Source organism: Aquarana catesbeiana, linkage group LG06 (genome assembly GCF_042186555.1).
Source record: "Aquarana catesbeiana isolate 2022-GZ linkage group LG06, ASM4218655v1, whole genome shotgun sequence".
NCBI lineage: Eukaryota > Metazoa > Chordata > Amphibia > Anura > Ranidae > Aquarana > Aquarana catesbeiana.
Window position 1 is genome coordinate 244,156,117 of NC_133329.1, and position 14,791 is coordinate 244,170,907.

General features: G+C 42.4%; 1 protein-coding gene across 6 annotated transcripts in view; it reads right to left on the reverse strand.

Annotated features, from left to right (window-relative positions):
* The window catches only part of HECW2 (HECT, C2 and WW domain containing E3 ubiquitin protein ligase 2), a 479,776-nt gene that overhangs the window by 228,519 nt on the left and 236,466 nt on the right, over positions 1 to 14,791 (reverse strand). For all 6 annotated transcript variants that reach the window (XM_073633114.1, XM_073633112.1, XM_073633113.1 and 3 more), the window contains one exon: positions 10,973 to 11,080. In XM_073633114.1, coding sequence (XP_073489215.1) covers positions 10,973 to 11,080 — 108 coding nt within the window. The remainder of the gene's footprint in view (positions 1 to 10,972; positions 11,081 to 14,791) is intronic.

A 14,791-nucleotide genomic window follows, 5' to 3' on the forward strand; every position in this document is an offset into this window, starting at 1 on the left:
AATGTCATATCCTAGTTTACTACTGTGATTGGTCATAGTTACAGTAGTAAGCAAGGCTGTCATTCACGACACCTTGCTTACTACAGTGTGATCTTTGCGATTGATCACAGTGATCACATGGTACCAGGGCATATCACAGTCGCCTGGTACTGTGATCAGTAAAAACTGTGCTGCTGCATGCCCCAGGGGATGTGCACAAATCACAGTCCTGGGAGGTTGTACGGATACATCCTCCACAAACCAGAAAGCATTCACCCAGTTGTTCACCTATATTTGCTGGCTGGAAAGTGGTTAATGAGAGGCATATATGTGGCGCCTGATTCAGATATGCCTAGCTTTGATGTAAAAAGGAGGAGGAATACCCACATAGAGGTGCTGCATTCTTTAATTAGGCTGTGCATAAGGGGCTATTAGAGATAGTTCTTGTTTTTCCTTACAGAGCGTTGTTGTTTCTCATAAAATTTGTATTAAACCCAAATTCCAACATTTATGGTATTGCAGCTTACCAATTTTTAGATATGATGGCTCCATTTGTTTTCTTTTTTAGGCCATTTTTTATTTTTACTGGGTGATCCTGCCAGTAAGTCTGTTGTTTTCAACAGAACAAGCTGACCTGCTGGTGTAGCAGTTAGCGGGTTGAGACAAACCATTTAACACTAACAAGGGTGCTTACAATGATCAGATTTTGGTGTTTGGTCTGTGTTTATTAATGCATCTAACACTTCCCTCCCCCCAGATTAATGCTGCTGTCCAAGGGTGTCTTGGAACTCTAATACAAGAGGTGTGTTACTGGCCAGATCACTAGGAGAAAGAAAAGGGGAAAAAGCCTAAAAAAGAAAACTAATGCAGCCACCAAATCTAATGACTGGTAAGCTGGTAATATATTTACATTTTTGATTTGAGTTCACTTGCCGACCAGCCGTTGGGCTAGCAGGCGCGCCGCAGGCGTCATGTGCCGCGGGCTTGCTGTTCACACCGGCAACCCGCGATCACGGTGTACAGAGGCATGTAAACAAGACAATTCCCCATTCTGCCTAGTGACATGGCAGAGATCTTCTGTTCCCAGTCATCAGGAACAGCGATCTCTGTCATGTCCTAGGTAGCCCATCCCCCCCTACAGTTAGAACACACCCAGGGAACACAGTTAACCCCTTGATCGCCCCCTAGTGTTAACCCCTTCCTTGCCAGTGTCCGATCTGTCTGCCGCAATGTCGCAGTCCTGCTAAAAATCGCAGATCGCCGCCCTTACTAGTAAAAAAAAAAAAAATCATAATAAAAATACCACAAATCTATTCTCTATTTTGTAGACGCAAACCAATCAATCAATATATATACGCTTATTGCAATTTTTTTTTACTAAAATTATGTAGAATACATATTGGCCTAAACTGATGAAGAAATAATTTTTTTTCCTTTTTAAATTGGGATATTTATTATAGCAAAAAGTAAAAAACAGTTGTTTCTTTTCAAAATTGTCAGTCTTTTTTGCTTATTTTTGCTTGGGTACAGTGTTGCATGACCGCGCAATTGTCAGTTAAAGCGACGCAGTGCCATATCGCAAAAAAGGGCCTGGTCATTAAGGGGCAAATCCTTCCGGGGCTGAAGTGGTTAATATCGCTTTAAAGTGGATGTAAACCCTCACATATACCCAGTGAAGTGAACAGCCTCAGATGATACACAGAGATGAAACAAATCTCCCTACATACGTTTTACATGTATTTCTGCTGTCTTCAACTCTATATATTCTTTAGAAAGCGCACATCATGTTAGCAGATTTTCTCTTCCTGGTTAGCGCTGCAGTGAAGCCTAGGCATACAGCCAAGACAGCTGATTGGAGGAAAGGCACACACCCCCTCTCCTCATAGGTAGAGACTTTCAGCTCCGATCGTTGAATAGTTCAGGGCTTTGCTAATCTATAGCATCCTCCCCAACACAAAACTCAGGCTGCTTTTATCACTTGTGACGGAGAACTTGTCAGAAGTTATCAGGCTGATAGCAGAAGAACGTTGTGGGAGACAGGTACAGGACATAGTGCTTTGAAGAGAGATAACAAAACACAGCGGATATATGTGCCCAGCTCAAATTTCATTAATCCGGTTTACATCCACTTTAAAGCGGACCTTCAGTCATTTTTTCAACTTTCCATCTATTAAATCTTCTTCCCTTGTTGTTTTAACTTTTGTTTTTTCTGCCAGCAAATACTGTATACAGCCTACTTCCTGTTGTCAGTTCATTAGCCTAGGCTTATGACATCATGCACAGCTCTCACTCTCGTGAGAGTTTGTGAGGAAGGGAGGGGGGATGAGTCATAAGAGGGCCAATGAAAGCTGCAAGGCTGCAGAGCTGGAGGTGTGCCTCTGTGTGTCTGTGTATATCCAGGAAGTGAACAGGCAGCAGCTTCAGTTGCCCATAGTTAAAACGGATACAGCCAGACTCAGTGGAGGGAGATTTCTGCAGCATATTTGGCAAATACAGAATCATAGTTTATATAAAATAATATGCATATTGGTTGGAGGGAAGCTTCAGAATGGCAAAGATGCAGTCCCTCTTTAAGCTGTCATGGAGTTATATTAAAGCATATCTAAACCCAAAAACAAAAATGTAGCATATTGCAGTTTCATTATGTCATTAGTACAGTAGCTGCATTAGTCTTAATCTTTTAGGCAAGTGCAGAAAATACAGATTGATCTTGCCAGACATGCAGTGTCCTTGTCACTTCTTGTGAGCTGAAAAAGCAACAAAATCAATGTTATCTTTCTTGTGTACACCACTAGTCCAATCAGCTAGCATGTAATAGAAATGAACAAAGGTAGAGATGTTTGAAGTTCAGCCTAGGTGACAACCTTGGCTCCACCCATAAATACAGTGCAGTGAGTGCGTTATTTACAGGATTACGAGGTGAAGAACTATTAAGCTGCAATATTATAGAGTTACTCTATTTATTTCACTTAGCACATAGGGGTGTCAACTTGGGCGCATGCTTTAGCTATTTGAATTTCATTTAGCTATAACTGCACCTCTTCCTGAGTTAGGCAGCAAATAATGGTAAAAGGAAAGCATGTGTTACTTTATTTCACCATATTATTAGGTAGTACCTACGTCTTGTGAAGACAGATCAAAAATATTTAGGATGTAAGCTAATGCAATGTCCCCTACTGTTCTACTTTCAAATTCATCTTTTAACCCTTGTGCTGCCACCAAGGTAAGGCTTACGGCAGAACAGAACTGCTTCCAGCTGGTCAGCTCAGTGAGCCTAGCATTGGCTGCTTTCCTTTCTTCTATAAGCTCATGGTTGCCTCCTCGACCATATAAGAGAAGGGTCACGTAGATTCTGTTGATTAATAAATTGCTTGCCATCTGTGGCTGACAAGCTGTGGATCACATCAATTCATTAAACAAACGTAACACCCCCCCCCCCCCCCTCCTGCTGCAACCCCACAGTGTATTCTACCTGTCACTGATCCTCCCCACTTTGTATCCGCAGTCTGCTGTCCTTTGTGTACCCTGCACAACCGGCTGTCTCTTGTTCATCCTATGTCCCATGTGTGCCCGCTGATCCTTGCTGTTCTACCCCTACTTGTACCAGCAGAGACAGTGGATTGTGGAGTGCGGGCACATAGCAGGGAGGAATGATGTCACACCATAGCCCCTGTGTTCCTGCCACCCTCTGGTGGTGCAGTCCTTGGGATTGCAACCTAGTACTAATTAGTTTGCAGCAAAGAAAACGGAGGGGTCCTAAGTCAGGGTTCCCAGAGACAGTGGTTAAGACTGGAGAGTTCATATCCAAGCAGGGGTCAATGCAGGAAAACAGCAGAGAGTAATCGGGTACAAGGAGTCTTAGCAGGTGGTACGGTGACACTGGCTAAAGTGTTCTGAGAAGCAAAGCTTGAGGTTCTGCCTGAACCAGTGGGAGAACGGTGCTCAGTGTGGTATGCTCATTAGGGAAGGTCTTGGGCTACAAAGAGAAATAGACAAGGTGGATGCTGCAAAAAGTCGAACTGCGTGTTATATCTTGAAAAATTGTTCACTAAAGGCACCTTGGGTTCAAGCATATCAAGCATGGGTGGAGAAGCAGCCGAGGGTGCTTTGGCAAAAGTTGTAGGTGGAATGGACAGCTTTGTTTGCTGCAAATTGGCTCAAAGCCATGGCCTCTAGGAACATAGGGGGTACAATGTAGAGACAGTGGGTGGGATAGGAGATTAGAGAGTATTCAGATTCAAAAGGGAAAGAAAGGCAGGTGGCTAGCAGAGAGTAGTCAGAAAAAAAGCAGGGTTCTTAGCAAGCGGCAATCAGAGGGTAGTCATGCAGTTCAGATCAGAAGCGGAAAGGCAGTAAACAGGGCAGAAGATGAGAGTGTAGTCAGACAATCAGGCATTAGCAGGCTTCAGTGTTATAGCACTCAAGTAGCTGGTAGAAAGACACGGCACCATCCTGTTCAAAGTTTGATTTTTAAAGTGTTTGCTGTCAATCACAGCCAGTGAGACCGGAGTGTGGGGAGGGGCTTATGGACAAAGAGAGCTGGCTTGCGAGTGAACACACACGAGTGCCCCCATAGCAAGCCATTTCCTATGAGGGCACTTGGGAAGAGGGAGGGCCCAGAGCGCTGGTGGGGGTCCTGAGAAGAGGAGGATTGGGGGCTGCGCTGTGCTAAACCATTGCACAGAGCAGCTAAGTATGACATGTTCGTTATTTAAACAAACATTTTTTACAAATGCTTTAAATATCTTTTAAGCCACTCCCACTGTGTGCTGCTGTTGAAAAACCAGCACTGAATACTTACAAGGAAATCCTGTGCTGTAGCAAGGCAGAGAGAGCTAAAAAAATGCTGGAAACAGAACTGGACAAAGCTATAACAAGCAAGTGCCTTCGAAAGCCAGGACTGACATCTAAAAAGAGTAACAAGGAAATCTTGGGCGGTATCAAGGTAGACAGCTGCAACAAGGCTAGAAATTAGCAAAATATACTGTAGCGCCCTGCTCCTGTTGACCAGGCGCTTGCAGGTAAATTTAGTTTTTGGATGAGCTGTAACCAGCTCAGACTGAATGATTATAGTTTATTGGATCTGTTCTGGAATTGACTTGGTTGTGCAGTTCCCACTGTTGCTAGTAGGTGTCACTGGTACCATGGGACAGTGTGCGAATAACAACTTAGTGAAACTTTAATGAATATTCTTCTTTCAGAAACAGCCCAGTGGGAGGTTCTTGCCGCTGTGCATCCTGGGGGAGAGTATTTGTGGGACAGATGCCATGTACTAGGGATCAGTTCTTACCTCGTGGCCATCCGGGGTGGAGGGCTGCGTTACTGCAGCTGTGCAAGTAGGCCCAGAAGCCTGTCTGGGGCCTACTACCGCAGAGGTGGTCCTTAGGCTGTCTTGCCTGCTAGGAAGAAGCCAAGCCAAGCTGAGGAGATCCAGGGGAGGACCCTTGCTGGAGAGAGCCAGGATAAAGGCTGGTCTCTCAGAAGGGCCTGGTGACTTACTTGGAGGACGCACCTATATCTAACCTACTCTCACAGTATTGCCGGGTCGGCTTAAAGGTTCTGGTACTGTGTTGTTCATCTAATATTAAATCCTCTGGCAGAGGATTGTTCATCTAATACTATGTCCTGTGGCAGAGGATCGCACAACCATTTTGTTCTTCTCAAGTCTGTGGCAGAGACTTTTCATCCGTGCGCCATTCTGGCTGCTAGGTCAGTAAGAGAGACCTATCCGGGTGGGCAAAGATCCTTAGACGGAAGGTGTGTTTGTCTTCAGGATCTTAAATTCCTCAGTGATCTGCAAAAGGTATTTGAACTCTCCTGCAACTCCCTTTCTACCTCTTTACTGCTACTTCTTTCAAGTTGTCTTGTAATAAAGCATTGGAAAAAGAACTAAGTGACTGGTGCATACCTTGGTGAGAGCAAGGTCCAATATAGACTCTAAGTTCCTGATGTGGTGAAACTACAGGTAAGGGGTGACAGCAACAACCCAATGTAAATCAGCAGCTCCTTCGGGGGTCCGTGCTAGAATACCATTGGAAGCTTTTTGATATAACTGAAGTAAAAAAGATCCTGCCAGAAATCCTGTGCTCTCTGCAGTTTGATCCCAAGCAGCGCTCTGAGCCCTGCCCAGTTCACCTGTGAAATACAGGAAACTTCCTCTTATTTATGGAAATGGTGGAGGTGGTTTCTTATTCCTATCACTTTCTATGTGTAGCACCCTCTACTTAGGTAGGTGCTAGAGTAGGATTTTTGGTCTGTAATATAGGTAAATTAAGGCAGGCCTGTTAGTTTTGGTTTGTGAGGGCTGGGAGTGGCTCAGAGTTAGCAGCTGGTGACTCACTGGGGCTAGAGGTGCAGGACGGAGCCCTTCAGGAAAGCATGAAGGTTCTGGACAGGAGGCACAGGAGGAGCAAGAGAGGACAGCAGGAGCTAGCACTGCTGGGCAAGTCTTCAGGAGGGAACCACCAGTTGCAGCCAGAAGGGCTGGTGAGTGACATGTGCAGTCAGGACTGGGGAGGCCTGTCTGAGAGGAAACAGTCACAGTCAGAGATGGCTGCAGCTGCAGCCAGGAGGGCTGGCAGGGCCTGAAGAGGGCTGACTGGGAGAAATGGTCCATCAGTAGGACAGCCAGCACTAAAGACTTTCTATTTCTGCTACACTATCCCTGTCTGTAAAGGGTGATTGTTGAGGCCTGGCTGAGCCAGTGTCAGGCCTAACCTTACATGTGCTAACTGGTCCTGAGGATTAAGAGTTGTGCAGGAGGAAGGAAGAGGAATAGTCTGCAAGCAAGGAAAGTGCTGGAGGAGACTGAAGTAGTAACTTGCAGAGAGAAGTGTACATAGTTATCCCAACTGATTGATATACCATCCACCAATTGCTTGACATACAATCCACCAATTGATTGATATACAATCTACCAATTGATTGATATGCAATCCACCAAATGATTGATATACAATCCACCAATTGATTGCAATCCAATTCACCGGGCATCCCATATTTCCCTCACCCCATCCAAGTTAAATTCCCTCAATAAAACAAACAAAAAACAAGCACATCGACTGTTCATTGTCTTAAGGTGACTGAGAAGTGAATGCCGGGCTGGGCAGGGTGACAGATGGGCCACAACACTCAGCGACTTCTATGGGGGCACCGCTACATATGTTCTAAGCTAATTGCCTGCCGTTGCAGAAATCAAACACTTTCGGGTGTCCGCTTCCCACCATGTGCTGTGGTTCTTCACACAGGCTCCTATGTTACAAAAAACATTGGAATTTTTGGCAATGCAAGGAAAGTATAATAAAGCATTACTCTTTACGGTGAGGTTTTAGTTTCATTTGAACCCTGTAGTGGCAGGGTCATGTTAGCCAAAAACATTTCCCATTTACAGACGTAAGAACGTCTCTGTATAAACCTATATTTTTTCAAATGTTTTCACATTTTTTTTAGGCCCCCTTGTTCAGTATTTTATTCATTCCATTTTCCATGTTTATTATCCTTTCCTGGAACTAACTTCAATGTGCAAACTGATGTCTGGATTCTGTCACCATCTTCACAGATGTCTTCTTCAAGAGCTGATCTTAAAGAGGATTTTACTGTACAGACAATCCTACTAATTTTCTTTCCTTTCAAAACACACTGCAGACTTTCAAATTCCTAAGTTTTCATAATATTTGTCTATAAACATTTTTACCATATATTTTTCAGTAGAACACGTAGTTCCAATTCTAGCTAGACTTTTCTTGATAATTAGATAGCTATACTACTATCCCCTGGATTTGCTGTCTTGGCCACTTTTTCTATTCAAAACCTATACTCAGATCCTAGTTTAAAACAAAACTAAACTCTCACAAAATAATGCTTAGACTTGTATGGTAAGTAAAGAGAGGATTGCATTATCTTGTATTGTAACTGTATTGCCCTCATGTTGAGAAGTGCTGCTATATAAATCCTGTATAATAATAATAATAATAATTAAATATTTGTTACAAAAATATATTTTTTCCCTTACTTTGAACATATTTTCTCTGTGTGTACATCCTGTAGACTCTTTGTATGTATGTACTGTGGACATGTGTAGCATCAGTACAGTGGTGTACTATGGCACAATGTGCCAGCACTGTGCACTGACCTGAATTTTAAGCACACAGGAATGGGTGGCAATCAACAAACGGAATCAACATTTTTTTATTTTGGCCTTTATCATTATTATTAGTTTTATTTTTTCAAATATGCTAGGTATGTCACATTCTGGTTTTGCTTTATTTTATCTACAATGTACAATTTACAGTATGCTAAAATACTGTGAGTCGCAGATACCATAGTTCTTATTAGATGTTCCTAGAGACCTGAAATTTAATTAAAGGGTTCTTCTAGGGTAAAAAGGTTGAGAAAGTCTGGGTTAAGTGTTTAGGTGTAGATACAATTTAACATTGATCAGCCACCATTTTACCAGCCTCTGTGTATGCAGGTATGGTGAAGAAAAAGGGAATATGGGATGGTGGGTGAGTTGAGGGGATAAAGAGGAAGGAGTGTATCAGGGATGCAGCTCAGTAGATATATTTCAAGGGCCTACTGTGGTGGGCCTTGATCAGTTTCAGAAGTTATGGGGCAGCATCTCTGGTTGTAATTGGCATTTCCAGCAGGTGCTGGGCATCTATGGGTAAATTGTGTTGAGGAACGTAGTGACTAGCAAGATAGCATTTTAAAGCCTTGTTCTTAAGTATAAAGACTTGCGTACACAGATGATAGCTCTGTCAATTTGAGAATGTATTGTGAAAGGTTCAGATTCCCATTTGTGTAGGATTAAAAGCTTAATGTAAATGGGGCATTGGGTGTATGTCTTGACAGAGGTCCTCAAATGGGGAGGGCGGCCTGCGGACTTGGTCTTAAATCAGGGTAGGCCTCAAAATGTGTTGGACTTAGTATGTAACTCCTATATCCAAGGGTGGTGAGATCGGATTTTGATTTTCTCCTTTGCTCAACCATCCATTCATAACCAGCAGAGAAGCTGGATTTTGCCTGAATCCATGAGCTGTTGGAGCTGATTGTTATCTGTGCCAGATGGAAAATCAGAGTCCCCCATGATTGGGATAATGAGTAAGGGATGAGGTGAGATTGGTATCAAGTGGAGGGCCTGTGTGATGACTCTGAGTGTGGCTTCTATTGTTGGTGGCTAGGTGAAGAATCACGTTTTCTTTTACATGATGTGGATGGCCAGGTGTGTGCGCATATCTTACCTGGGGAAGAGATGGCACCAGGATGAACTAAGAGAAGGCAAAGCAGCAGAGGCTTAAAGGATCTGCTACTGACAGCTTGGTGCTAGATACCGCAGCATACCTCCAGAGGTCTGGTGGAATCCATGCCTTGACAGGTCAAGGCTGTTTTGGCGGGACCTACTCAATATTAGGTTGATGGTCATAATGTTATGACTGATTGGTATATGCTTCTGACCTGGAAAACTTAGTCAATGCTTCAGAGGGCATAAGAAAGAGGAAAAACTCAAACATCTGATGGAACTGCTATAAAATCAAGAGATTTTGAACTAATCTCAATAATCTGGTTTATACAGTTTTGGGTAAAGGAATTCCAAATTTTTGGAAAAATGAGGCTCTCCTTAATCTAAAACCACCAGATTGCAAAAAACACCAAACAAAACTATTAACTTTGTTTATGACAGATCAACACATTTTGTATTGTACGGTTGGTTGAGAGATACAAGCCTTCAAAAAATATATATAAAAAGTAGTGAGATGACAAGCTTTCTGTAAAGCAGGGATTGGCAACCTAAGCTCTCCAGCTGTGGTAAAACTACAAATCTCATCATGCCTCTTACTTTGTGGTGGTCAGAGTCTTGCAATGTCTAATATGATTCATAGTTTAACTACAGCTGGAGTGTGGAGGTTGCCTACCCCTGGTGTAAAGACTTGCAGCAGGGACAGGGGTTTACAGATGACAACACACAGCTTTCCATTCTCCCCTGAAATAAAATCCAATGTATTTGTTTATAAATGGTTGTTCTTGGAATGGCGGGAAACTCCAGGCACAGCTATGTACACAGCACTTGGTAAGATCGTGGTATGCTACACCTAAATTAAATCAGAAGCATATCATTGTAGAAAAAGAACTTAAAACTTACAACTTAAAACTTACATAAAAGATTTAGCATAAACGTTTCAAAACCCTGCAGCATATTGGTTTACTCAACAAAGCTGAGCAAAGGACCCTGGTGGTATGGAAATGGCAGTAACTCAGAACATCTAATCAGAAGGAATCTGTCACTGATCTCTATTAAAAAAATGAAATGTGAGTTGTTGTTGGAGGTTACTGTTTGACTGAAAAGCCTGAAAGCCTATGTGTGTAGGAAGCAGTGGCATAAGAAAAATGAATAAATATATAAATATTATATATATATATATATATATAACATACATACACACACACAGAGCATACAGTGTGTATGAGGCCTTAGGATGAATATGCTCACTCCCAGGGCCGGGACAAGGGGTGGGCAGGTGGGACGGCTGCCCTGGGGTGCAATAGTTTACTGTAGGGATGAGGGCGCCTTCCTTCTGTTACAAGGCTGAAAGGAGTAGTGACATCACCGTTGATTTTAACAAGCAGTGCTGGGCGTATGGGGGGGGGCACAGTTTGGCATCTTTGCCCTGGGTGCTGGATGACCTTGTCCCAGGACTGCTCACTCCTCCACTGTATCTATGGAAGAGCAACACAGCCACCCATTGAGAACACTCTCAGCCTCTGAAGAGGTTAGTGTTAGACAGACTAGTAGATCTCAGTGAAATTACAGGCATTACTAACAAATTAATGCTACTGTTAATGTTCCTGACAGAACACATTATATATGTCCTTTTTTATTTTGCCCATATTTAAACATTAAGTGTGATTGTACAGATTGTACACTGTAACAAAACATAATTTATGGATTATATGCATAAAGTTCTGTAGTAACATAAGTTAAAAAATATTTACTCACGTTCCATGAAATATAGACCGGTTTCAATTCTCCAGACAATTTGTCCCTTTTGCGTTCCTGTTACACCTCTATTTTTGGAATCCCAAAAATTAGCAGGAGAATTTTCATCTAAAAGTGAAAGATATAGCTATTAACCAATATATAAAGTACACCTTATAACCAATATCTACAGTATCAGTATAGCAACAAAAAAGAAATATATAAATTTACATTTTTCACTCTTTGTTATATTGCATCCATTTGCTAAAATCATTTAAGTTCATTTTTTTCCTCAATAATGTACACACAGCACCACATATTGACAGAAAAACACAGAATTGTTGACATTTTTGCAGATTTATTAAAAAAGAAAAAATGAAATATCACATGGTCCTAAGTATTCAGACCCTTTGCTCAGTATTTAGTAGAAGCACCCTTTTGATCTAATACAGCCATGAGTCTTTTTGGGAAAGGATGGGGATCCTCTGCCATTCCTCCTTGCAGATCCTCTCCACTTCTGTCAGGTTGGATGGTAAATGTTGGTGGACAGCCATTTTTAGGTCTCTCCAGAGATGCTCAATTGGGTTTAAGTCAGGGCTCTGGCTGGGCCATTCAAGAACAGTCACGGAGTTGTTGTGAAGCCACTCCTTCATTATTTTAGCTGTGTGCTTAGGATCATTGTGAAAAATTTAAGGGGGGTCTGAATACTTTCCGTCCCCACTGTATATATATATTACATTTAAAATAACATTTTTCTTTGTATCTAAGCATCCTCTAAATCATAAAATGACACTGTTTAACTATGAATTCCCATTTAAAGCTGAACTCCAGGAATTATCTTTAAACTTACATTGGTCCAGCTTGGTTACATCTAATTATTTATATCTCACAGAGGGCAGCTGGGGACGCAGAAATTCACTGTAGTAGTCTGATACTTAAAGAGGAGTTCCACCCAGGGGGTCCATTAAAAAAATAAATAAATAAATAAAGTCAGCAGCTACAAATACTGCAGCTGCTGACTTTTAATTGGACACTTACCTGTCCCTGGGTCCAGTAATGCGGGGGATTGAAGCCCCGCTCGTTCCCCCCCCTCCGCTCGTCGGCATTTCAACTGTGGGCACCGGGCTGTGGTTTCACAGCCTGGCACCCACTGCGCATGCGCGAGCTGCGCCGCGCGCCGTGATTGGCCGCTCAATCATCTAGGACCTGTAATGGGTCCCAGATGATTGACAGGAGGGAGGGAGCAGAGCGGAGCCCTTCCTGTGCCGAGGGGGAAGTGATGTCACCAGCCCAGGCAAAAGAAGAGGCAAACTACGAGGGACCACCTAGCAACAGGCATTTAGAGGTAAGTAAAAAAAAAATATATATCCAAATGTTTTTTTGTTTTTTTTTTTTAGAATTTTTCAGGTATTTTTGTTTTTTTGCGTGGAACCCCACTTTAAGGCTCATACACACTACAAGAAAATCTGGCGAACATTTTCATCCAAAGAATTTTCGTAGAGTGAGTACACAACTTTCGGCAGCCGATTCAGAATTTTTGTAGGAAAATTCCTGAAGGGACCAACTCAGAAATTTTTCTCGTATGGGAACAGAACGAACGATTTTCATTTAACCGCTTCCCAACCAGCGCACACCAATATACATCGGCAGAATGGCACTGGTGGGCAAAAAAGGAGTACAGGTACATCCCCTTCAAGAAGCGGCACTGCGGGCACGTGTGCGCCAGGGCAAACCTGCCACATTCTCCGTTACCGCGGGTCCTGCAGACTCGATGTTCGCCGGGTGCCCGCGATCGTGTCACGGAGAGGTAGAACGGGGAGATTCTTTTGTAAACAAAGAATTTCCCCATTCTGCCTAGTGATAGGACAGAGATCGCTGCTCTCGGTCATCGAGAGCAGTGATCGCTGTCATGTGTGTTGTAGCCCCTCCCCCCCACAGTTAGAATCACTCTCTAGGACACTCTTAACACCTTCATCACCCCTAGTGGTTAACCCCTTCACTGCCAGTGTCATTTACACAGTAATCCATGCATTTTTATGGCACTGATCGCTGTATCAATAACAATGGTCCCAAAATAGTGTCAAAAATGTCTGATGTGTCCGTCATAATGTCGCAGTCCCGATAAAAATCACAGATTGCTGCCATTACTAATAAAAAAAATTAATAATAAAAATGCCATAAAACAATCTCCTATTTTGTAGACGCTATAACTTTTGCGCAAACCAATTTATCAAAAATATGTTGAAGAATACATATTGGCCTAAACTGAGGAAAAAAATGTTTTTTTATATATTTTTGGGGGATATTTATTATAGCAAAAAGTAAAAAATAATACGTTATTTTTTTCAAAATTGTCGCTCTTTTTTTGTTTATAGCGCAACAAATAAAAACCGCAGAGGTGATCAAATACCACAAAAAGAAAGCTCTATTTGTGGGAAAAAAAGGACGTCAATTTTGTTTAAGAGCCACATTGCATGACCGCGCAATTGTCAGTTAAAGCGACGCAGTGCTGAATCGCAAAAAGTGCTCTGGTCAGGAAGGGGGTAAATCATTCCGGGGCTGAAGTGGTTAATGTGTACCGTTTTCGTCTGATTTTCGTACAAGAAAAATCAGAAAAGAAAGACTGCGCATGATCAGAAACAATAAACAACAAAAAAAGCCTTTGTCGTACGAGAATATTCAGAAGAATTTTCGTACAAGTTTTCTTTTATCGGTTCCGATTTGCTGTGAAACATCCAGAAAAGTCAGACGAACATTCACCCGATTTGTATTCCCCACTTTACAGTCAGTGTTGGTCTCTGCTGGGTGCTGCACGAGTGACTTGTTATTCGTATACTTATCACAGTTCTCTTGCTCAGCGCCTCCACCATTCAGAGAACATTTGGGATTTTTTTCAATGAATACAAGGCGCTCTCCTATTGGGTGAGGAGGAGATCGTGATGTCATCCAGCCCAACTTTCCGCCTTTTCAATCAGAGAATGCCTTGTATTTTTAAAACAAAAACACAAGACATTCTCTGAATGGCTGAGGTGCTGAGTGAACCCAGCACCCAGAAGAGACCAACACTGAGAAATGCATCTTTAAAGTGATATCAAAAGCTTGTGTTTTATTTTCAAATATTAAACATGGTATGCTTACCTGTTCTTTGCAATGCTTTTACACAGAGCAGCCCCAAGTCTCCTCTTCTTGGGTCCCCCGCCTGCACTCCTGGCCCCTCTCCCATAGGAAGCCGCTTGCTATGGGGACACTCATGCAAGCTTTCTCCCCGCCATAAGACACACAGAGTGCGGCTCAGCCCCGCCCCTGCTCCTTCCTCACTAGCTGTGATTGCCAATGGCTCCCGCTGCTGTGTTTCAGCCAATAAGGATGGACCCGGCCGAGCCTCAGCTCTCGTGCACATCACTGGATGGAGATGGGGCTCAGGTAAGTATTAGGGGGGCTGCAGGGTGATGCTGCAAGCAGAAGGTTTTTTACTTTCACGCATAGTATATATGAAGGTAAAAAAGCTTCAACCACTGTAATGCATCTTTAATCTGAAATACCTGGGACATTTGGATTTGGATTGCGGTCCATAAAAAAACAAGCAAACAAAAAAAAACAGGACTGTGCTTCTAGCATACCTACTACATGTCCTTTTAAGCAAAAAAAAAAAAAAAAAAAACATCCTGGTACAGGTTTATGGAATTTATTAAAATGAAACTGAATTCTCTAAATTGCCCATTATAATTATTTGTATTTTCTAAAATGATCCAGTTTAATGAATCCCATTTAATCTTAAGTAAAAATCTGTCTCTGAAGCACATTAAAAGTTACAATCTTCAGGCACTTATCTCCAATTCA